General features: G+C 45.9%; 1 protein-coding gene across 1 annotated transcript in view; it reads left to right on the top strand.

The window, feature by feature from the left end:
* Positions 1 to 24,350, top strand: part of ksr2 (kinase suppressor of ras 2) — a 592,582-nt gene that overhangs the window by 479,056 nt on the left and 89,176 nt on the right. The window contains 1 exon segment of the mRNA XM_038791136.1: positions 4,713 to 5,089. Within this exon segment, the coding sequence (XP_038647064.1) occupies positions 4,713 to 5,089 (377 nt within the window).

The following is a 24,350-nucleotide window of genomic DNA, read 5'->3' on the forward strand; positions in this document are numbered from 1 at the left end:
GAGGGGGTAGAAGATGTGTGTGAACGTTGCGGGGGGGACCCCGCAAACCACGTTCGTATGTTTTGGTCCTGTCCAAAGCTGGAGGATTACTGGAATGAGGTTTTTAGGGTCATCTCTAAAGTGGTGCACGTGAAACTGGACCCGGGCCCTCGGGAGGACATATTCAGGGTGTCGGACCAGCCGGAGTTGGAAATGGGTGCGGAGGCGGATGTTGTAGCCTTCGCCTCGTTGATCGCCCGAAGGCGGATCCTGTTAGGGTGGAGATCAATCTCTCCACCCTGTGTCCTGGCGAGACGGGGGGGGCCTGCTGCAATTCTTGACTCTTGAGAAGGTCAAATTTGAACTGAGGGGAAGGATGGAGGGGTTCTACAATTCATGGGCATTATTCATTATGCACTTTCGATAACTGGATCATATCGTGGGGCAGGGGGGGCTGCTGGGAAGGTTGGGGGAGGTTGTATGTGTTAATGGTGACTATGGGTGATTCCTGATTCCTTTTTGACGTTTGTTTATGTTAACATGAGGGCTAATGTTTGGGGGTTTGGTGGTAGGATAGGATCGTTATTGATGTGGGGATTGACATTGCGTTCGTTACTGATTGTTGTTTTATTGTTGAATGTAAATTTGGAAGAATAAAAATATTGTAAAATAAATCAATAAAGGAATTCACTAACTTGATCACTCTGGCAAAGAACGATTTAGCAAGAAAAATAGGAAGGCATTGGAACAGAAATAGAAACCTCGGCAGAATGTTCATTTTGAAGACTTGAGCTCTACCCGAAAAGGCGCCAAAGCCACTCAGCGGTCTCATAATCTTGTTTGTAGAGGAGACTGGATCTGTGACATACAGGAGCAGGTTATCAGCATAAAGCAGCACGCTAGGTTCCCTTCCCTCCCGATCAATCCCCCTCCATCCCAAGAAGCCTCAGTGCCATCGCCAGAGGTTCAATCGCCAGGGCAAAAAGGAGCGGCGACAATGGACATTTCTGTCTTGTACCCCTGCTCAGAGGAAAGAATCCCGATTTTGTTGCATTGGTCACTAGCCATGGGGATTTTGTATAGCAGCTCCACCCATGAGATAAATTTCTGCTCAAACCCAAACCTCCCAAGTACTTCAATGAGGTACTTCTACTCCACTCTGTTGAATGCTTTTGCTGCATCCATAGCTATAATCACCTCTGGCTCAGGGTCCAAAAAAGGCAAGAGGAAACATTCAGAACCCGCCCTATATTAGAGGACAGCTGCCTACCCTTCACAAACCCCATCTGGTCTTCTACCACTATATCTGGGACACATGGCTCTAACCGCAAGGCCAGCACCTTAGCTAGTACCTTTGCATCCATATTTAGCTGCGAAATGGGCCTGTAAGGACCACACTCCATGGGCCCTTATCGTTCTTCAAAATAAGAGAGATGGAGGCGTATCAGGCGAAGTAACTTCGCGGGTCGTTGAACATATATACCAATACTGGTACTAGCTGGTCAGAGAATGTTTTGTAAAACTCAACAGGATACCCATCAGGGCCCGGGGCTTTATTCATCTTCATCAACCCAATCACCTTTAGCACCCCATCCAAAGCTAACGGGGCCACCAGATCCTCCCTGCCCTCCTCCTCTACTCCCGGGAAGGACAAGCTGTCCAGAAACTCCGTCAAACCTGACACCCGCTCCGGTGGATCCGACCTGTACAAATCCCTGTAAAACACTTCAAGAGCCGCATTGACTTCTCTCAGTGTTGTCACTAAACCACCCTCCGGGTTCTTGACCTGCATTATCTCCTGAGAGGTCGCCTGCTGCCTCAGCTGATGCGCCAACAGATTACCTGCCTTCTCCCTGTGTTCATATACTATGTCCCTGGCATATCATAGCTGCTTCACGCCCTTCCAGTGGATACCAAGTCAAACTGCACCTGGAACTGCCTCCTGCTTACCATCAGCTCCTGGGTAGAAGTGTCTGAGTCACGGTGGTCTGTTTCCAGGATCTCTCCGACCAAACCCTGCCCTTCCTCCCTCACTACTCTATCTAAGCGTGCTTTATATGAGATCACCTCTCCTCTTTTTCATAGATATCACCGGCTTAAGAGCCTCCCATAATGTCGAGGGAGAGATCGATTGATTGCTGTTAAACCTGATATTCAAGAATTGTACAGACAGTTATACTTTGAGATTCAATTACAAGAAATTAGCACACACCAATAATTTGTTACTAGTTATCTATGTCCAATCATGACTGTTGATTAGGTTTACATCATGCATAGTATATGAGAACAATTAACCAATTACAGCAAATGTATGCTTTCATAATTCAACTATCCAATCAGTGCAAAGGCATATTAATATGGCCTTACAATGATTTATATCGGTTGTTCATTATCTGGTTTGTGTCTGTCCATCACCCTTCCTGTCAGGAATCCCTGCTGTTTAATGGCTCCTTTCGAGGTATGTATGCTACAATAGACAATCAGCTCTTTGTGTTCCTTGCCTCCCTTTTGTTATCTCCAGACACACTGGCACCAGAGAAAAGGGTAGACTATCCCACATTGTTATTGCAGGCCTTGAGAGCTAACACATTTGGATGTCCTGCCTGAGAACAAGCCCCAAACTGATTGTGCCAATTGGGGTGCCTTTTTTTCAGCTTTTCTCTCACAGTTTGAATGGAAGATTTTAACCTTCCCATTAAATAATGGATATGATAACTAGAGTTTTAAACTAATTGAAATGTAGGCCAGAATTCTCTAGCCATTGATATTCTCTTTTCTTGCTGGTAGCGTACCCACGCCAACGGCATGGGGTGGCTTCAATGGGAAACCCCATTGTCAAGCGGTGGAAAGATAGAATTCCGTCACCAGCGACTGGTGCACCGCTGAGAAACACGCGGCTGGGGGACCGGAGAATCCAGCCCATAATGTCTAATGTCTAAAAATCCCCCCTTCAGAGCCCAACTGATTATTTAAAATTGATTTTCAGTAGAATTCTGAGCACAATCGGGATGGTTCACCAAGTGTTGTCCAATTGCCACTCCCTCGTTCATTCTCTGTCATAATACCTTGACCAATCAGAATTGGCTGCCTGTTTTGAATTTGAACAAAATCTTGGCAGTTAACTCATCTCTGCTGCAGTCTCCATGGCAACGCTTCTACCGATCAGAGTTCACTTGCCAAGCAAGCAGCACTCTCTTCTCATGCTGTATAAATTGTAGTTCTCTTTACTATTGGATTACCTTGTGAGCTATCTGTGAGTGCAAGAAGAAAGTTGTCAATAGCATGTCTTTCTTTCAGCAACAACGTGCCATTCATAAAATACTGTTCCATGTTGCAAAAGTGAAATGTTTCCAACTATTGTATATGGTGACGATGTATCCCTTTTGTAGCTTGGCAACAGCTGTGGAACATTTCTCAGCAGTTTTAGGACCAGTCAATAATAACCTTATTTGATCATCACACCTTTGCTGTTTCACATAAAGGACTTGAGATTAAGGCTCAGCATTTGTGCGGACAGCTGCTGCTGATCCACAAAATGACTGGAAGTTAAAACATCTCTATTGAAAGAAGAAAATGATATAAAATAACAAGGGCTGAATGTCTGTTCATAATTAAGGCTTCTGTTATGGGCCAGGGTTTAGAGAACCCCAAAGTGTTTAATGGAGTTCACCTGACCCACAACTTTTACTAGATTGTGGTCTGGGGAGCACAAGGCCCACTCTACAGGTGTGGTATAGCAGAAATGGAAAAGTATTTTTTTAAAGCAAAACAATGTTTATTCTATGAACTCAAGTTAACCTTTCTAAAACATACAGTGAACATCTTAGCAACCATTAATTGAAATACAACCCCCAAAGAATACAACACTAAGTAATTCTTTAAGATTTCCTTTTAACATCCATAAGACTTAAAACACCTTTAGCAGAAGCACATCAGGTTAAAGTCACTACTGTTATTAGTTTTAAATCACCAGGATCGATTTCTGTAGTCTTTAGATTACAGAGAGAGACTCTAATACACCTTCTGGCTGTGACTGCAGCTATCCAGCTCTGGAAACGTAACTAAAACATACCCTGCAGCAAACAGCCTAAAACGAAAGTAAAAAAGCTGACAGATAGCCCAGCTCCACCCACTCCCTGACATCACTGCAGTAATAAACACCCATTTGTTAAAGGTACTCTCACTACAGATATTTATATACATACCCATTTATTAACATCCATTTCTTAAAGGTACTCTCACATGACACTTCCATTGAAAGTTGAAGCATTAGTTCTTTATTCCAGGCATCATTTTAAAAATTATTTCATGGCATGTGGACATTGCTGGTAAGGCCAGCATTTGCTGCCCATCCCTAATTTCCCTTGAGAAGGTAGTGGTGGTGTGCTGCCTGCTTGAACCTGATTGTTTAAAATCAGTCTCATGCATTCATTGTGAATATAGAGAAAAGCATGATGAGATGGAGATAAACATGATGAGATGGAGATTGAGATGGATTGATAAACACAGCAATAAAAGGCAAATGCATTTGTCAAGTTGAATGGAAGTACTATCTGCCATTGTGTGGAACATTTTGGAATTACTTGTTAAAATGTACGTGGAAACGACTTGGTTTTCAGGCTAATCATGTGTATTATGTAGCAAGCACATTTGGAATCTCTATTATGGTTTCAAAAAGCAAAGAGCCATTTTGAAAGTTGCTTGATTAATTGAAATTTGTTTTGTTTTCTTAGAATGAAGATGCAAATGACGAAGCTGATAAGTCAGATGGTTCTGAAGATGATTTTGAGGAGATGAACCTTTCGTTGTTGTCTGCGCGGAATTTTCCACGAAAAGCAAGTCAGACCAGCATTTTCCTGCAGGAATGGGACATCCCATTTGAGCAACTGGAAATTGGAGAACTCATAGGCAAAGGGCGCTTTGGCAAAGTCTACCATGGTCGTTGGCATGGAGAGGTGGCAATCCGCTTGATTGATATTGAAAGGGACAATGAGGACCATCTAAAACTTTTCAAAAGGGAAGTGATGGCATATAGACAAACTCGACATGAGAATGTGGTATTGTTTATGGGAGCCTGTATGAGTCCTCCTCACTTAGCTATTATCACCAGGTAAGTGATGGCTCAATATAACTCATTTTGTAGGTTAGCTAAGGAAGACTCGAGAAATTCTGTTTGCACAATTGCAATATTGCTAGTAAGATCCAAAATAACTTCAAGTGATGTTCAAGCTTTCAAAAACACTCGTTACATTTTCTTTTCAGTTGAATGAAGAGATCTAATAATATGTCACGGGGTGCCATTTGGTGTCATAAATGGGAGGTGGCTTTTACGCATTTGAAGCTTCACAGGCAAACTTATAGCTAACTTGATCCTGTGTTCTGCCTGTCCATAACATAGAGTCAATGTCAAGCATGAGACTTAGTAACAGTGATTGGCAAGTAACAAAAGGTTTACTTTTTCTCTTTCATTTCATTCAACTATTATGAAAATTAAGATGAGATCTCATGTGCATGTAAATGATCTGTGGTTTACATTATGAGAGTCAGGCTAAGCACAAATGCAAGTAAACATAGACTTTGGAAAATGGTCAGTCATCACGTTTTTAAACTTTGACTTTTGGAAATTTGGAGTCATTCTGAACAGAGTATCCTCATTGAATCAGCCAGACCTCATTTTCATTTGTGGGACCTACTGAGTAAATAGAAACTGACTGTGGTTAATAGCTGCAACCTTAAGGGTTACTTGAGAAGTTTGATTTTAAGGCTTCTGTTGAGGTTTTCATGTTAGTGCAATGGCATCCACTGTGAGCAAGGTGACACTAAATGGGATTCTAGATGTAATCCAGCTGCCAAATGCCACGGAACCCGGAGATAGGTGGGTCACAATCTTTGGGTCCTCTATAAGGATTGTATAATTACAACTCAAAACAGAACTGTAGTGGACCTCATAGAAACACTAAAAATGGGTGTGAAATATTTCAGATGTTAAGAGAAACATCCTCCCACAAGCTGTCACCTAACCTTAAATTTAGCCAGCTGAAGAACAAATGTCTGCACATGCAGCATGCACACACCACAGACTTAGTTTGATGTTGGTTAGCAGTATAACTCAGATCTCACTACTGGTGACACAGCCAGCATGGGTTCAATTCCAACCTTGGGTCACTGTCTGTGTGGGAGTTCTCCCCATGTCAGCATGGGTTTGTTCTAATTTCCTCCCACAGTCGAAAGATGTGCAGGTTAGGTGGATTGGCCATGCTAAATTGTCCCTTTGTGTCCAAAGGTTTAGGTGGGCTTACTGGGTTATGGGGATAGGGTAGGGGCTGGGCTGGGCCACGACAAGGTGCTCTTTCACCGTGCCTTGTTGGCCCAAATGACCTTTTTCTGCACTGTAGGGAATCTATGGTCTGGCCTTTAGCAGCAGCAGCACAAGTCACCCATTTTTAATGGATTTAATCCCAGTTTAAGATGAGTAGCACATGGATGACTGCAGCAAACCCATTGCTGCAACAAATTTTAATTCAGTGTTTGTTGCTAATCTGCTTAGAGGCTTACTAATTATACAAAATACCAAACTCGAAGGAAAAAGTTGACATAAGAGATATGGGCCGGGATTCTTCGACCCCCGTGCTGGGTCGGAGAATTGCTGGGGGGGCGCGGGAATCACGACACGTTGCCCCGGCGCCAGCTCGCTGATGCTCCGGCGCCGATTTTCGGGCGCCCGCGGGATCGCTGTCTCGCCGGTTGGGGACCGTTGAAAGCGTCCCACCACCGAAGACTCTCCGGGCTTCAGCGGGCCCAGTGTCCGCCGAGTTCGGCCAAGTCCCACCGGCGTGGATTACGTATGGTCCCACCCGGCGGGGCCTCGGAGTTCTGTCTGCGGGGGACGTCCTAGTGGGGGGGGGGGGGGGGGGGGGATCCGATCCGGAGGGGGCCTCCACAGTGGCCTGGCCTGCGATCGGGGCCTACCGATCAGCAGGCGGGTTAGTTCCGTGGGGGCCTATGTTCCTCCGCGCTGGGACCCTGTAGGGCTCCGCCATATTGCCCAGGCACGGAGACAGGAACCCAAGCGCTGGTGCGGACCCGCGCTGGCTGTGACGCGCCAGCTTTCAGGCGCCGGAGCTGCGGACACCACTCCTGTGCAGTACTAGCCCCCTAGGAAGGGGTGGATACCTGCCACTAGAGGCCCGTTGACGCTGGAGTGGCTTGCGCTGCTTTTCAGAGCGGCGTCAGAACTTGGCCGCAGGATTGGAGAATCCCGGCCATTCTATCTGTTTAACATTCACAGGGAACTACAGCTCTGATCAAGGAGTTTACCTATCTTGTTGGGGTGTTGGGCTGGATTGGAGAGGCAGGTGTTCCACCCATTTCAATGAATGCAAATTCTTAAATAACGAGGCCTGGTACAGAACAATCTTGTCATTGTGGAGGCGGGAGAACGACCAGGAAACCAATAGTGGAGGAGCAGCAATGATCTTTCATTCCCACCCCCCACCCCATACACACACACACACACACACACAAGGGCAGCAGGATTTATTTGCTGACCTTGTCAAGTGACATAGATGCCCCCTATGCCAGCACAGGTTGGTAGGTAATGGGCATGGGACCCCAGACCATGCCGCCTGATTTTACACCACACCCCCTCTGCCTATCAGCCTGTTCGTGAGGGGTGTAAAGTACTGGTCAGTGTTACTAACTCATTATAAAGCACAGCACAATTCTGTGCTGATGGTTATGTGCAGCCTTCTCCACTGAAAAGACAACATGTTGAATATTAGGAAGTAACATGAGGAGCACCGTCATGTGAAACCTACACTCCATCTGATATGTAAAGATGAGAGAAACCTTCCAACGGTTCTAAGAACCGTACAGTATGTTTGCTGGCGGAAACATGTCAGAATTCTGTGTGTGAAGAAACCTAATCCTTTAAAAAGAATATCAAGTTGGAGGTGTAGCTTCAGATATTTAGGAAATTGAAGGAGAGAGCTGGGCCTAGTGCTTTGAAGGTTGCCCTGCATATGTGGCAGCATCCTGGACATTGAATGATTGTCATGTGCATGATACTTTGTATATAATCAGTTTATTTTGAGTTGGCACCCACTATTTTTGGTACTCTTTCTGATTGCAAAGAATGTTCTTGTCATATTTGCAGCTGAGTGTCTCTATTAGAGAATTTATTTTTCTTTGAAAGTTATTGCATTAATTACAGACAGCTTCACCAATTAAACGCCAATCTTCATTGAAGAAGGCTTTCTAGAAATTGTATAATAAGCTAGTCTTCAAAATAAAATCTGTCTCCCTTTTAAGTTGTAGAAGACTTTAGAAGCTGTTTTTGTCCCAGCCCTCACTCCCAAAACCCTCCTTCCCCCCACCCTACCATCTCCATCTCCCATCCTTGCTGGCTGGTAGCACCATGTGAATTCTGGCATGGATAGGCTGTCACTTGACTGGCATGGGTGCACGTGGAGCATGGTCACATTTATGGCTCAACCACAGGATCAGTTGCCAAATTTTCTGATGTGTTCATGAATTACGTACAATAGTTCTTGACATTACACGGGTCCACAGGTAACAGAAAAAAGCATTTTTTTATGAACAGTCAGCAAGTGCATATAGCACTTTTCTCAAATCCTTTATTTTGTGTGTTGTATGAGTTCATGAACAGGGGGTGGTTATTTTCAACACTAATTTTTCCTCTCACCCATATCTTAAACAGAGTTTTTTTGATTTGCTTCCCCCTTGAGAAGCGGTGATGTATTTCCTAAACCTTTGGTTTTAGTTTGATCAAATGTTCTTATAATAACCCCACTCGAGATAGTATGAACTCAAATGGTTAGTTTATTTGCATTCACCCAAAATGTGGCAGGGGAGTCACAATGTTGACAACACATTCAGAGAACGATAGAGAAAAGAAAGATTTACAGTGCCGAGACCACTGAAAAATTTAGTATTGTTTCATGTGGGTTCCAGAATCAAAGTCCAATGAGGTAATCCTTTACGGAGATTGGTGTGTGGAAAAGTGATGCTGTGCAATTTACTTTTCCAGTGGTGTTGACTTCACACGAATGAGATAGACATGCAGAGATGTATCAGTCTTGTAGGCGATGGTACAGAAATTCCATCAGAAGCAGGGTATATGGGATCAGTTGTTCAATCTGGGCAGAGCTCCTTTTCTGTGAGGTTACAAGTCAGATGATAAACAGCAAACTGAGCTCTTCGGTTTAGCAAGGCAATATTATTTGTTCCGCGAGTCAGAGGTCCTATTAAAAGACTTTGGGTGCAAATTTCCGGCCACATTGGGCTCTCGCTCGAGTACAAAGCGGACAGAGAATCTCGGGGAACCCTCCAAAGGAAGCCTCCTGACAGCCTCCGCGCCTCCCAGGATTCTCCAACGCCTCACGAGACGTTGGATTCGGAAACCCGTCCCAAATGGGCGTGACCAAATGACGCTTGCGGAAATAGGTCGTAAACCTACTTACGACCTACCTGCGCGGGATCCAACGGTCTCCTTCGATTCACCGGTTTCCCCAGGGAGGCTGCAGCTGGGAGCCGATCGGTGCTGGTCCACGTGAAAAGCACAGCAGAGGAACAGGCCCTTCAGCCCTTCAAGCCTGCGCCGACCATGCTGCCCGTCTGAACTAAAATCCTCTACACTTCTGGGGTTCGTATCCCTCTATTCCCATCCTATTCATGTATTTGTCAAGATGCCCCTTGAATGTCACAATCGTCTCTGCTTCCACCACCTCCTCCAGCAGCGAATTCCAGGCACTCACTACACTCTGTGTAAAAAACTTACCTCTTACATCTCCTCTAAACCTTGCCCCCTGCATCTTAAACCTATGCCCCCTAGTAATTGGCCCCTCTCTTTTGGGAAAAAGTCTCTGACTATCAACTCTGTCTATGCCCCTCATAATTCTGTAGACCTTTATCAGGTCGCCCCTCAATCTCCTTCGTTCCAGTGAGAACAAACAAAGTTTATGCAACCTCTCCTCATAGCTAATGCCCTCCATACCAGGCAACATCCTGGTAAATCTCTTCTACTCCCTCTCTAAAGCCTCCACATCCTTCTGGTAGTGTGGCGACCAGAATTGAACACTATACTCCAAGTGTGGCCTAACTAAGGTTCTATACAGCTGCAACATGAATCACCTGAGGAAGGAGCTGTGCTCCGAAAGCTAGTGATTCAAAGTAAGACTTCTTACTTTGTTTTAGTGGGCATTCATTTCCACTGGCAACCTGGATTATTATCAAATACAAATGGCCTTTGTGTCGCTCCCTTTCAGGTAAGGCTGTGCTGTTCCCAGGGGATCATTAGTAGCTCTTCAGTGATAAAGTGGTTTCTTTTGTTTTGGGGCCAGAGACAGACACAGTTTCAGCCATTGTAAGTGCCTTTGTTCAGTTTTTCAAAATTTAGAAATAGCCATGAGGATATCTATATGTATGTAGTCAAGATAGCATAGGAATGCTTGCCTTCATTGGACGGGCCATCGAGTATAAAAACTGGCAAGTCACGCTATAGAAGGATGTGGAGGTTTTGGAGAGGGTGCAGAAGAGGTTTACCAGGATGTTTCCTGGTTTGGAGGGTGTTGTGCAGAGAGGCTGAATAGACATGGACTGGTTTCATTAGAACAACGGAGGTTGAGGGGCGATAGAGGTCTACAAGATTATGAGAGACATGGATAGAGTGGATGAGCAGGCACTCTTTCCCAGGGTGGAGGGGTCAGTTGCTAGGGGGCATAGGTTTAAGGTCCGTGGGGCAAAGTATAAAGGAGATGTGCGAGGCAGGTTTTTTACACAAAGGGTGGTGAGTGCCTGGAACGCGCTGCCAGGGGAGGTTGTGGAAGCAAATACATTAACAGCATCAAAAGACATCTTAACAAATGGATACGATGGGTATAGAGGGATAAGTGCTGATGATTTTGGCCAAGGTTGGTGTCATGACCGGTACAGGCTTGGGAGGGCCGAAGGGCCTGTTTCTGTGCTGTATTGTTCTTTGTTCTTTATACAGTGTGAGGTCTTAGTCCCTCACAAGTACAATTTTAATGTTAAAGACCACTGGCTTCATATAAACGAAACTGACATAGTAGCTTATATTGCATCAATTTGTTCATCAAATCATGATGTAGATGATAGAAAACTCTTCAAATTCCTCAAGAGAAGTTTTGTCAGGGAAGTCTCTTTTAATACAAAGAAAGTATCCCTGAAACATGTTGGGTAGCATATTACAGGAGGAGCAGGTAAGCAAAGGGATGGTTTCCTCTCCTGCCAGCCCCTGGAAGCAGTTCTGTGCCAGCTCGCTTAACATTAACTGGCCCCACAGCCATAAAATGCTGCGGGCAGGCTAAATAGACAGCCAGTGAGACTTGTGCCCCTCACTGGGGAGGAAGCATTGCCGTCCGGTCGTTGGCAGGTTATTAGAGGGCACTGCTGGGATTGGAAGCAGGCCTGAGAACAAGGTGCAGTGGATCCCGGAGACAGATAAGTCTGGAGTCTTGGGTAGGGAGAGTTTGGGAAGTTTGCAGAGAACTGTAGGGTTGGTGTATTTTATAGAGAAGGCAGGTGGGAAGAAAAAGTAAGGGGGCATTACTCCCAATGTGCAAAGGGAACACCCCCAAAGATAATATACCCCCCCCCCTCAACTCTTTGTCCCTTTTGAAAAGATGTTTTGGAAAACAGCCTGATCTCTCCAGTACAACTGCCCATACCGATCGTGTTATGACATGGGCAGTATATTATTGGGGTCAATTGGCTTATTAACAAGCTCAATTGGTCCTAGTTTATTTAATTAAAAATGGCAGATGGCAGATGTCTATTTTAGCAGCTCCCCCTGTGGGGGGGTGAGCTCGGTGCTGCATAGGAAGAATCATAGAACCCCTATAATGCAGAAGAAGTCTGCACCGGCCATCTGAAAAACCACCCCAACTAGGCCCAATCTACCACCCTATCTCCATAACCCCACCTAGGTGTGATTTCAGCATGACCAACCCACCTATTCTGCACATCTTTGAACTGTGGGATGAATCCGGAGAAAACCCACGCAGACACAGAGAGAATGTGCAAACTCCGCACAGACAGTCACCCAAGACCAGACTAAACCCGGGTCCCTGGTGCTGTGAGGCAGCAGTGCTAACCACTGTGCCACCGTGCCGCCCAGAAGGTAATGGGGTTGACACTTGCCCTATTTTACATGCCCCCCATACCAAAAGCACACCCAATGGGGGCATGTAAAACGTGTTTGCTTCTACTTTAAGCTAGACTTAAAGACTAAATTTTATAAATCGCTGGCTTTTAAAGCAGACCAAGGCAGGGAATGTGGCAAATAGGGGCTTTTCACAATAACTTCATTGAAGCCTACTTGTGACAATAAGCGATTTTCATTTTCATATTCATTTCAGATAAAGCATTGAATTAGCATGGAATATTTTTGTTGCATGTTGAGTGTCCTGTAAACTCTAGTCTGTAAATTCATATGAGATTTCAGAGAAGTAAACTGCAGCCTTAGAAATGTAGGTGAGAAAGATATAAATAGTAAATGTCCATTTCCTGTGGAAGCTAATGTGTAGAAAGTAAGCCAAATAATCCTGATCTTTCCATCGATTGCATGCAGTTTACTCCATCAAACAGGCTACACATCCATTTAATCTCCTGAGGTGAAAGTTCTGAGTAAAAGCGCTTTGATTTCCAAAACTAATCAAGCAAAGATCCAAAATATCTATTCATTGCCATGTCTCTGTTTTTCAGCAATTACTTTCGACAACTTAAATTGAAACTGAGAGAAAAATAATATCCAAAATTTTGTGGCAGTAAAGGTGGCAAAATTGTCAATGCTAATTATCATTATCCCTCTCAGACCAGCTGCAAATTGTGGGGCGGAATTTTACAACCTTGTCATAAGACCATAAGATCAGTAGACACAGGAGCAAAATTAGACCACTTGGCCCATCGAGTCTGCTCCGCCATTAAACCATGGCTGATATTTTCTTATCCCCATTCTTCTGCCTTCTACCCATAACCCCTGATCCCCTTATTAATCATGAACGTATCTATCTCTGTCTTAAAGACACTCAGTGAATTCCACAGATTCGCCACCCTCTGGATGATGGAATTCCTCATCATCTCTGTTTTAAAGAATCATCCATTCAGTCTGAGATGGTGTCCTCTGATTCTAGATTTTCCGACAAGTGGAAACATCCTCTCCACATCCACTCTATCCAGGCCTCGCAGTATCTCATAAGTTTCAATAAGATCCCCTCTCATCCTTCTGAACTCCAACGAGTACAGACCCAGAGTCCTCAAACATTCTTCATACAACAAGTTCTTCATTCCAGGGATCATTCTTGTGAACCACCTCTGGACCCTTTCCAAGGCCAGAACATCCTTCCTTAGATACAGGGCCCAAAACTGCTCACAATACTCCAAATATGGTCTGAACGGAGCGGTGGGACCATTACAAACCGGATGGTCTACACCTGGGCAGGACTGGAACCAATGTCCTAGGGAGTGCTTTTGCTAACACTGTTGGGGAGGTTTTAAACTAATGTGGCAGGGGGATGGGAACCAGATTAGGAAGTTAGAGGTCAGTAAAGAAGCAACAACTAAAGCCAGTAAGGTACGAGACAATAAACTCAATGTCACTAAGGGGAAGAGTAGACAGGGAAGAGATGATGAACGCAAAGGTGGTCTGAGGTGCATTTGTTTTAATGCGAGAAGTGTAGCAGGGTAAGGCAGATGAACTTAGGGCTTGGATCAGTACCTGGGAATATGATGTTATTGGTATTACTGAGACTTGGTTGAGGGAAGGGCATGACTGGCAACTGAATATCCCAGGGTATAGATGCTTCAGGAGGGATAGAGAGGGAGGTAGAAGGGGTGGAGGAGTTGCATTACTCGTCAGAGATGATATCACAGCTGTGATTAAGGAGGGCACGATGGAGGATTCGAGCACTGAGGCAATATGGGTGGAGCTGAGAAATAGGAAGGGTGCAGTAACATTGTTGGGACTTTACTACAGGCCTCCCAAAAGCGAGCATGAAGTAGAGGTACAAATATGCAGACAGATTATAGAAAAATGTAGGAGCAATAGGGTGGTTGTGATGGGAGATTTTAACTTCCCCAACATTGAATGGGATTCGTGTAGTGTTGGAGGCGTAGATGGAGCAGAGTTTGTAAGGAGCATCCAGGAGAGTTTTTTAGAGCAGTATGTAAATAGTCCAACTCGGGAAGGGGCCATACTGGACCTGGTATTGGGGAATGATCACGGACAAGGTGGTTGATGTTTCAGTCGATGATTACTTTGGGAATAGCGATCACAATTCCATAAGTTTTAGAATACTCATGGACAGGGACAAGAGGGGTCCGAAAGGAAGAGTACTAAATTGAGGAAAGGCAGAGTATAACAAAATTCGGCAGGAGCTAGGGAATGTGGATTGGAAGCAGCTGTTTAAGGGTAAATCCACATTTGAAATGTGGAAGTCTTTTAAGGAAAGGTTGATTAGAGTGCAGGACAGACATGTTCCTGTGAAAATGAAAGATAGAAATGGCAAGATTAGGGAACCATGGATGACGGGTGAAATTGTGAGACTAGCTAAGATGAAAAAGGAAGCATACATAGGATCGAGGCAACTCAAAACTGATGAAACTTTGGAGGAATATCGGGAAAGTAGGTCGAATCTCAAACGCGCAATAAAGAGGGCTAAAAGGGGTCATGAAATATCTTTGGCTAACAGGGTTAGGGAAAATCCCAAAGCATTTTATTCGTATGTAAGGAGCAAGAGGGTAACTAGAGAAAGGATTGGCCCACTTAAAGACAAAAGAGGGAATTTATGCGTGGACTCAAAGGAAATGGGTGAGATTCTTAATGAGTACTTTGCATCGGTATTCACAAAGGAGAGGGACAAGATGGATGTTGAGGCTAGGGATGGATGTTTAAATACTCTCGGTCAAGTTGTCATACGGAAGGGGGAAGTTTTGGGTATTCTGAAAGACATTAAGGTGGATACGTCCTCAGGACCGGATGGGATCTATCCCAGGTTGCTGAGGGAAGCGAATGTCTTAACAGATATCTTTGCAGCATCCTTGAGCACGGGTGAGGTCCCGGAGGACTGGAGAATTGCTAATGTTGTCCCTTTGTTTAAGAAGGGTAGCAGGGATAATCCAGGGAATTATAGACCTGTGAGCTTGACGTCAGTGGTAGGCAAACTGTTGGAGAAGATACTGAGGGATAGGATCTATTCACATCTGGAAGAAAATAGACTTATCAGTGATAGGCAGCATGGTTTTGTGCAGGGAAGGTCATGTCTTACAAACCTAATAGAATTCTTTGAGGAAGTGACAAAGTTAATTGATGATGGAAGGGCTGTAGATGGCGTATACATGGACTTTAGTAAGGTGTTTGATAAGGTTTCCCATGGCAGGTTGATGGAAAAAGTGAAGTCGTATGGGGTTCAGGGTGTACTAGCTAGATGGATAAAGAACTGGCTGGGCAACAGGAGACAGAGAGTAGTGGTGGAAGGGAGTGTCTCAAAATGGAGAAGGGTGACTAGTGGTGTTCCACAGGGATCCATGCTCGGACCACTGATGTTTGTGATCTACATAAATGACCTGGAGGAAGGTATAGGTGGTCTGATTAGCAAGTTTGCAGATGATACTAAGATTGGTGGCGTTGCAGATTGGGAGGAGGACTGTCAGAGAATACAACAAAATATAGATAGATTGGAGCGTTGGGCAGAGAAATGGCAGATGGAGTTCAATCCAGGCAAATGCAAGGTGATGCATTTTGGAAGATCAAATTCAAGAGCGGACTATATGGTCAATGGAAGGGTCTTGGGGAAAATTGATGTGCAGAGAGATCTGGGAGGTCAGGTCCATTGTACCCTGAAGGTGGCAACGCAGGTTGATACAGTGGTCAAGAAGGCATACAGCATGCTTGCCTTCATCGGACGGGGTATTGAGTACAAGAGTTGGCAGGTCATGTTACAGTTGTATAGGACTTTGGTTCAGCCACATTTGGAATAATGCGTGCAGTTCTGGTCGCCACATTACCAGAAGGATGTGGATGCCTTGGAGAGGGTGCAGAGGAGGTTCACCAGGATGTTGCCTGGTATGGAGGGTGCTAGCTATGAAGAAAGGTTGAGTAGATTAGGATTGTTTTCGTTGGAAAGACGGCGGTTGAGGGGGGACCTGATTGAGGTCTACAAAATTATGAGAGGTATGGACAGGGTGGATAGCAACAAACTTTTCCCAAGAGTGGGGGTGTCAGTTACAAGGGATCACGATTTCAAGGTGAGAGGGGGAAAGTTTAAGGGAGATGTGCGTGGAAAGTTTTTTACGCAGAGGGTGGTGGGTGCCTGGAACGCTTTACCAGCGGAGGTGTTAGAGGCGGGCACGATAGCATCATTTAAGAAGCATCTAGACAGGTATATGAATGGGCGGGAAGTAGACCTTGGAAAATAGGAGACAAGTTTAGATAAAGGATCTGGATCGGCGCAGGCTGGGAGGGCCAAAGGGCCTGTTCCTGTGCTGTAATTTTCTTTTGTCTTTCTTTGTTCTTAGACAGCCTCAGAAGTACATCACTGGTCTTGTATTCTAGCCCTCTTGACATGAATGCTAACATTGCATTTGCCTCCTTAACTGCCGACTGAACCTGCACATTAACCTTAAGAGAATCCTGAACAAGGACTCCCAAGTCCCTTTGTGCTTCTGATTTCCGAAGCATTTCCCCATTTACAAAATAGTCTATGCCTAAATTCCTCCTTCCAAAGTGCATAACCTCACACTTTTCCACACTGTATTTAATTTGCCACTTCATTGCCCACTCTCCCAGCTTGTCCAAGTCCTTCTGCAGCCCCCTTGCTCCTTCAGTACTACCTGTCCCTCTACAGATCTTTGTATCATCTGCAAACTTATCAACAGTGCCTTCAGTACCTTCTTCCAGATCATTAATGTATATTGTGAAAAGTTGTGGTCCCAGCACAGATCCCTGAGGCACACCACTAGTCACCAGCTGCCATCCTGAAAAAGACCTCTTTATCCCTACTCTCTGCCTTCTGCCAGTTAGCCAATCCTCTATCTATGCCAGGATCTTACCCTTAACATCTTACCCTTAACTTATTTAACAGTCTCCTATGCGGCACCTTGTCAAAGGCCTTCTCGAAATCTAAATAAATCACGTCCGCTGGTTCTCCTTTGTCTAACTTTCTTGTTACCGCCTCAAAGAACTCTAACAGATTTTTTAGACACGACCTCCCTTTGACAAAGCCGTGCTGACTCAGTCCTATTTTACCATGCGCTTCCAAGCACTTTGCGATCTCATCTTTAATAACAGACTCTAAAACCTTACCAATGACCGAAGTCAGGCAAACCGGCGTATAATTTCCCGTCTTCTGCCTCCCTCCCTTCTTAAACAGTGGTGTTACATTAGCCACTTTCCAGTCCTCTGGGATCCTTCCTGCCTCCAGTGATTCCTGAAAGATCATCACTAATGCTTCCACAATTTCCTCAGCTATCTCTTTTAGGACCCTGGGGTGTAGTCCACCCGGTCCAGGTGACTTATCCACCTTCAGACCTTTCAGTTTCCCCAGAACCTTCTCCTCAGTAATGGTCACTGCACTCACCTCTGCCCCCTGGTTCTCCTGGAGCTTTGGCATTCCACGGAGAAGGTGGGGCGGGAAATTGCAGCGAGCGCTTCAAATATCCATTAACATTGGCGGGACCGGAAAATTCTGCCCCTGGAGTGCATGCAGTGAGAGTTAAATGCAGAAACACAGAAGTCGCTGTCAGGGATTCTATGCACCACAAAGGGTGTCCCTCCCCCACACCCTCGAATGCACTCAAATAAAAACTGAGTTGATGAAAATTTGCCCATGTTGCTCACTCACACAGTCTCTTACACTCACCTCCACTCATTCGCTCAGTCCCTCGCACTCACTCACTCAGTCTCTCCCACTCACCCCGACACAGTCTCTCACACTTACCCCCACTCACTCATTCAGTCCCTCACACTCACTCACACTCGCTCTGTCTCTCACACTCATCCTCACTTAACCACTCAGTCTCTTACACTCACCCCCACTCACTAAGTCTCTCTCATTACCCCACACCCACACCCAGTCTCTCTGACCCTCTTGTGTAGCTACATTATTTATATGGCTAGCCCAGTTCAGTTTCTGGTCAATGGTAAACCCCCCACAAGATGTTGATCGTGGTGGACTCAGCGAAGGTAATGCCATGTGCTCGGGTTCCTTGATGTCACACTCTGTCAAATGAAAAATGAAAAAAATGAAAAATGGCTTATTGTCGCAAATAGGCTTCAAATGAAGTTACTGTGAAAAGCCCCTAGTCGCCACATTCCGGCGCCTGTTCAGGGAGGCTGTTATGGGAATTAAACCGTGCTGCTCGCCTGCCCTAGTCTGCTTTCAAAGCCAGCGATTTAGCCGTGTGCTAAACCAGCCCCTGTTGTCTTAATATGTCTTAATGTTGTCTTAATATCAAGGACAGTCGTCCCATCTCACCTTTTGAGTTCATGCATCTTGGGTCATGTTTGGACCAAGGCTGTATGAAGTCAGAACCTGATGGAGCTGAGTATCAGTAAGCAGATTATTTCTGAATAAATACTACTTGATAGAACTGTCAATGACCGCTTCCATCACTTTGCAGATGATCACACGTAAACTGATGGGGTGGTAATTTCTCCTGCTTTTTGTGGGCAAGGCACAATTGGGCAATTTTCAAAACTGCTGGATAGATGCCAGTGTTCAGATGTACTGGAACAGTTTGGATAGTGCGTGACTAATTCTGAAGCAAAAGTCATGATGCTATTAAATGGCGGAGCAGGTTCAAGGAGCTGAATGGCCAACTCCTGCTCATGTGTTAATATGTTTGGATGTTTGCAAGTCTTCCACCATTGCTGGAATGTTGTCAGGGCCCATGCCCTTTGCAATATCCAGCTCCTTCAGCCGTTTCTCGATATCACATGAAGTGCATTAAATTGACTGAAGATTGGCATCTGTGATACTGGGGATCTCAAGAGAAGACTGAGATGGATCATCCACATCTGGCTGATCCTACCACCAAGGGGGATTCAGGACAGGGTAGTTTCCAGAGGGTGGGTGGGAGAGGGGGGGCATTTCTGACATTTACAAGGAACTTATGGGGTCAGAGGAGACGCAGACCGAGGAGCTGAAGCACAAGTGGGAGGAGGAGCTGGGAGGAGAGATAGAGGATGGTCTATGGGCGGACACATTGAGTAGAGCCAACGCATCAACAATATGTGCCAGGCTCAGCCTGATACAATTCAAGGTCGTTCATCAGGCTCACATGACAGTGGCCCGGATGAGCAGATTCTTTGCGGTGGAAGACAGGTGTGCAAAGTGTGCGGGAGGACCAGCAAAACATGTCCACATGTTCTGGACATGTCCGAAGCTGAGGGGATTTTGGCGGGGGTTTACAAATGTCATGTCTGATGTGTTGGGTACTCTGGATCTGTGGAGACTGCGTTTACCTTAGCAGTAACATAGACAGGCTACCAACACATGTAGAAGTACAACTCTATTTTATTTAACTCTGAGCTGTTAAGCATACTTTCACTGTGGGTCGACACTATGTTAGATTGACTGAAGACCTATGCCTAACCTGACCAGCCTATACTGCTAGCACATGGTAGATGTTTGTGCTACTGACTGCGGTGTGTCAGTGTGTGTCTCTGCACCACCATATACGTGTGTGTATATTATGACAATGGCCACAGTGTTAAAAATAAGGGTGGCACCCAGTCCAAAGGTGGCGATTTTCGGGGTGCCGGAAGATCCGGGAATCCAGGAGGAGAAAGAGGCAGACGTTCTGGCCTTTGCTTCCCTGGTAGCCCGGAGATGGATACTATTCACTTGGAGGGACTCAACGCCCCTGAAGTCGGAGACCTGGCTATCGGACATGGATAGCTTTCTCTGTTTTGAGAAAATCAAGTTCGCCATGAGAGAGTCAATGTTAGGGTCACCCGGAGGTGGCAACCGTTTGTCGACTTCTTTGCGGAAAGTTAATTGTCAGCAGAAGTAAGGGGGGGGGGGTTAGTTCAGCTTAGAGTGGGGGGTTAATCGGGGTGGGATCTGTAAGGGAGGGAGAAGGCTTTCGCACTATGTTTATAGTTTCATGTACATCGTTTATTTTGCTGTTGTTGTAATACCAAAAAAAATCAATAAAATGTTTATTAAAAAAAAGATGCCCCAAGGAATTCTGGCATTTACTACTGGTGTAGAAAATTAGCATTTTCAACAGTTAGTTACTAGCGTAAAAAATGATAAATTTCAAAGAAAGTCAGTTTTTGTTTAATACGCTGCAGGAGGCAAACAAGATCATGGACATGTATGAATGGGGGGGGGGGTTATGCATTGTTTGTATGGGTGTTAATTTCTGTCTCGTCGGTTCTCATTCTCACTTGTGGTTTTTGCCCCGGTTTACAGTTATTCTGACAGTCTCATTCTGCAGAAGCCCAATGGGGAACTGCCACATGTATTTGCACTGTGAAGTATCTCAGATTGCTCGTAGGTTATGGTGGGCTGTGATTACAGGGCTGGATCCTAGACGCAGCAGGGCCATGTCAACTGGGCGAGGAGGAGTCCAGCACTGCTTCCTGGGCTTCAAGGCCGATCCCCCGCCAACTCCAAATAGGGGGACACTAAATAGGGAAAATAAGGACTTGGGGCTACGGGGGTTTGGATGGGTCAGGGACAATGGGTTTCTTTTCAAGGGGACCACCATGCCAGTGAATATGCTGGTAAATGGAAGCAAAGTGATGGGGGTGGGGGGGCTGAGGCCGGTTTCGCGAGAGGAAGGGGACATCTGCCAGGGGCGGGGAGTGAAGTAGAGGCTTCTGCATCTGAGGGGTATAGGGGAGGAAGGAAAAGGGGCTGGGAGTAGATTGCTCAATTGGTGGGTGGGCCAGGTAGTTCATGGGGGGTGGGCTGAATGGTGGTTGCGCAGTTTACTTGAGGGTATGGGTGGAAGTAGGAAGATGGCGGTGGCCATCTTGGACGGCCAAAGACAAAAACAGGCCTGGGCATGAAGGGGCATGTCCATATGGCGAACATGGCTGACCCCATGGGAGGTGGAGGGAACAGAAATCCCCCGTCGGGATAGTCACCTGGAGGGGACTCAACAGACTAGCAAAAAGATCCCAAGTCTTCCCCCCCCCCCCCCCCAACCCCACCGAAAAGCCTGAGGGTTGACATGATCTTTTTTCAGGAGACGCACCTGAGAGCCAAAGACCAGATGAGGGTACGGAATAGCTGGTGGAACAAGCATACCAAGCGAGCTTCGACACAAGGCCAAGGGGGTGGCAATTCTATTGAGCAAGAGGATAGCCTTCACAGTAACCAACTTGATGACGAACCCAGAGGAGGATGGTACTTAATGGTGAATGGGGTTCTGGAAGGGGCCCCAGTAATACTCGTAAATGTGTACGCCCTGAACTGGGACAACGCCACGTTCATCAAGAAAATATTGGCAGGGATCCCAGACCTCAACTCCCACCAACTGATCATGGGTGGAGACTTTAGCTGTGTCTTGGACCCACAGATGGACAGGTCAAGCCCCAGAACAGGTGCAAAGTCGGGAATGGCAAAGGAACATGGATCAGATGGAAAGGGTGAACCCTTGGAGATTCAGCAACCTTTCGGAGAAGGAGTTCTCCTTCTTCTCCCAGGTCCTCAAGGCCTACTCCCGAATAAACTTCTTTGTGGTGGGGAAATCGGAGCTTCCAAAGGTTTTCGAGGCAGAATACTCAGAAATAGTTATCTCAGACCATATAATCGCACTGCATGGATGTGACGTTGGAGACAAGGCGGGCCCAGCATCCCACATGAGGGCTGGACACAGCCCTCTTTGCCAAGAAATGCTTTTTGTGAAAGGATGGCACTAGATATCGAAAATACGTGAGCTGTAACCAGAACGTGGAGGCCTCCACCTCCACATTTTGGGAGGCGTTGAAGGCAGTGGTCAGGGGGAGATATAATAGCGTACAGGGCACATGGGGATAGGGGGAAGAGAGCAACCAGACACCGGTTGATCGACTGCATACTGGAGGTTGATCGACAATACTACATGGTCCCGACCATGGAGCTGGCCGCAGGCAGGAGAATATTACAAATGCTGTTCGAACTGATCACAACCGGGAAAACAGTGAACCAGCTCCACCTGACACAGGGCACCTTCTACGAATATGGTGACAAGGCCAGTTGCCTGTTGGTCCACCAGTTGAGGAAGCAAGTGATCACACAAGAGATTGCCCAGATCAGAGACGCGGGGGGAACAGGCCGTTACGACTCGAGTGGAGATCAGTGAAACCCTTACAGATTTCTGCAGGGTTCTGTACACATCCAACGGTGGAATTGTCACTGGATTAGTAATCCAGAGACCCAGGGGAATGATCTGGGGACCTGGGTGGTGGAATTTAAACTCAATAAAATATCTGGAAATAGAAATCTAATAATGACCATAAAACCATTGTCAATTATTGGAAAATTATTGGAAAAACCCATCTGGTTCATTAGTGTCCTTTAGGGAAAGAGATCTGCCATCCTTACCTAGTCTGGCCTACATGTGACTCCAGACAACCACAGCAATGTGGTTGACTCTTAAATGCCCTATGAAATAGCCTAGCAGGTCAGTCAGTTGTATTCAACCGCTACAAAAACACGAAAAAGGAATGAAACCGGTCCTACCGCCCATCCTCGACCCAGGCACCAGAAACGAAAATGGCAAACCCAGCCCTGTCAACCATGCAGTCTTCCTTACTAACATCTCACAAAATCATACTTAACAATGTCCCAGACATGACTATCACCATTCCTGGGTATGTCCTGTCTCATCGGCAAGATAGACCCAGCAGAGGTGGTGGCACATTGGTAAACAGTCGGGAGGGAGTTGCCCTGGGAGTCCTCAACATCGACTCTGAACCCCATGGAGTCTTATGGCTTCAAGTTAAAGATGGACAAGGAAACCTGCTGCTGATTACCACACTCTATCCATCATCAGCTGATGAATTAGTACACCTCCATGTTGAACACCACTTGGAGGAAACACTGAGGGTGGCAAGGGCACAGAATATATTCTATGTGGGGAACTTCAGTGTCCATCACCAAGAGTGGCTTGATAATACCATCACAGACCAAGCTGGCTGGGTCTTAAAGGACACAGCTGCTGGACTGGGACTGCAGCAGTTGGTGAGGGAACCAACAATTGGGAAAAACATACTTAACCTCATCTTTACCAGCCTGCCTGCTGCAGATCCACCTGTCCATGACAGTATTGGTAGAAGTGACCACCGCACAGTCTCGTCTTCACATTGAGGATACTCTCTATTGTGTTGGAGCGCCAGTCGCCTTCCTCTTGCTTTGTCAATTTATCACTGGATGGAAAGGTACAAGATGTCCTGTCCGCCCAGAAGCCAATTATGTCACTTATAGGCATCCTCCTGCCTCCACTGGCATGAGGGCCCTCTTGATTTGGCATTCTTTGGCCCATGGAGGGGTCTGCTAATGACATTGGCTGCCCACACGGCATTCACCCCCTCCTCCCTCGATACTCTCTCCCACCCCATGGCCTAACTACCCGTGGCATCTGCTAACTGCACTGACTTTGCTGTGAACGTGGTGTTAATGTGTTAATTGCTGAATTTCAGGGCTGGGTGCAAACTAGTGAGTTGCCACTGCTCCTGATGGCACTGCTAGAATTGAGGAGGAGCCAGGATTCACAGCAGTCCCGTTGGCATCTCATCAGCTGACTTTCTGGTCTGAAATTGGGCTGTGGTTCCCCCAAATTGGCAATGTGGATCGCCCCAGACTTCTGGCCCATCATCACTGCCTCGCAAATAAAATCCAGCCCCATAATTGCAGCTGTGATACATTGGACTTAATAGTCATTTGCTTTATGTCAAAGAAATGTGGAGGCTTTTCGAATAGAGAATTTATGAGGTATCTTCAAAGAAAACGGGCCAAGCTAAGGTCAAAAACATTGTGGAATCTGTTATATTCCTGTCCTAATTACACTAAAAATCTGGTGTGATCTGACCAGAATTGCTCAGATGCAGAAGGCCTAATTCGTGAGAAAGACAATACTTTCTTGTGAGAAAATGAAACCAGTCTGGCTTCAGGCATTTCTGAAAACGAAGCATATCAGATCTAAGACTTTTCCGGGTACAAAAATAGTTGAACATTGCGCTGCTGAGGAGAGTGGTCAGAGAATGCTGAGTGAATGCGTAATTGAGTTGCAGAGAACAGGCAATCTGCAAGTTTGATCCCTGGCCTATGTAATGTTAACTGATCAGGCAGCAGCCAAAATGCTGTAAATGCCTCATGGCTCCTGAATGAGGGAAAAGA

Source organism: Scyliorhinus canicula, chromosome 1 (genome assembly GCF_902713615.1).
Source record: "Scyliorhinus canicula chromosome 1, sScyCan1.1, whole genome shotgun sequence".
Taxonomy (NCBI): Eukaryota; Metazoa; Chordata; class Chondrichthyes; order Carcharhiniformes; family Scyliorhinidae; genus Scyliorhinus; species Scyliorhinus canicula.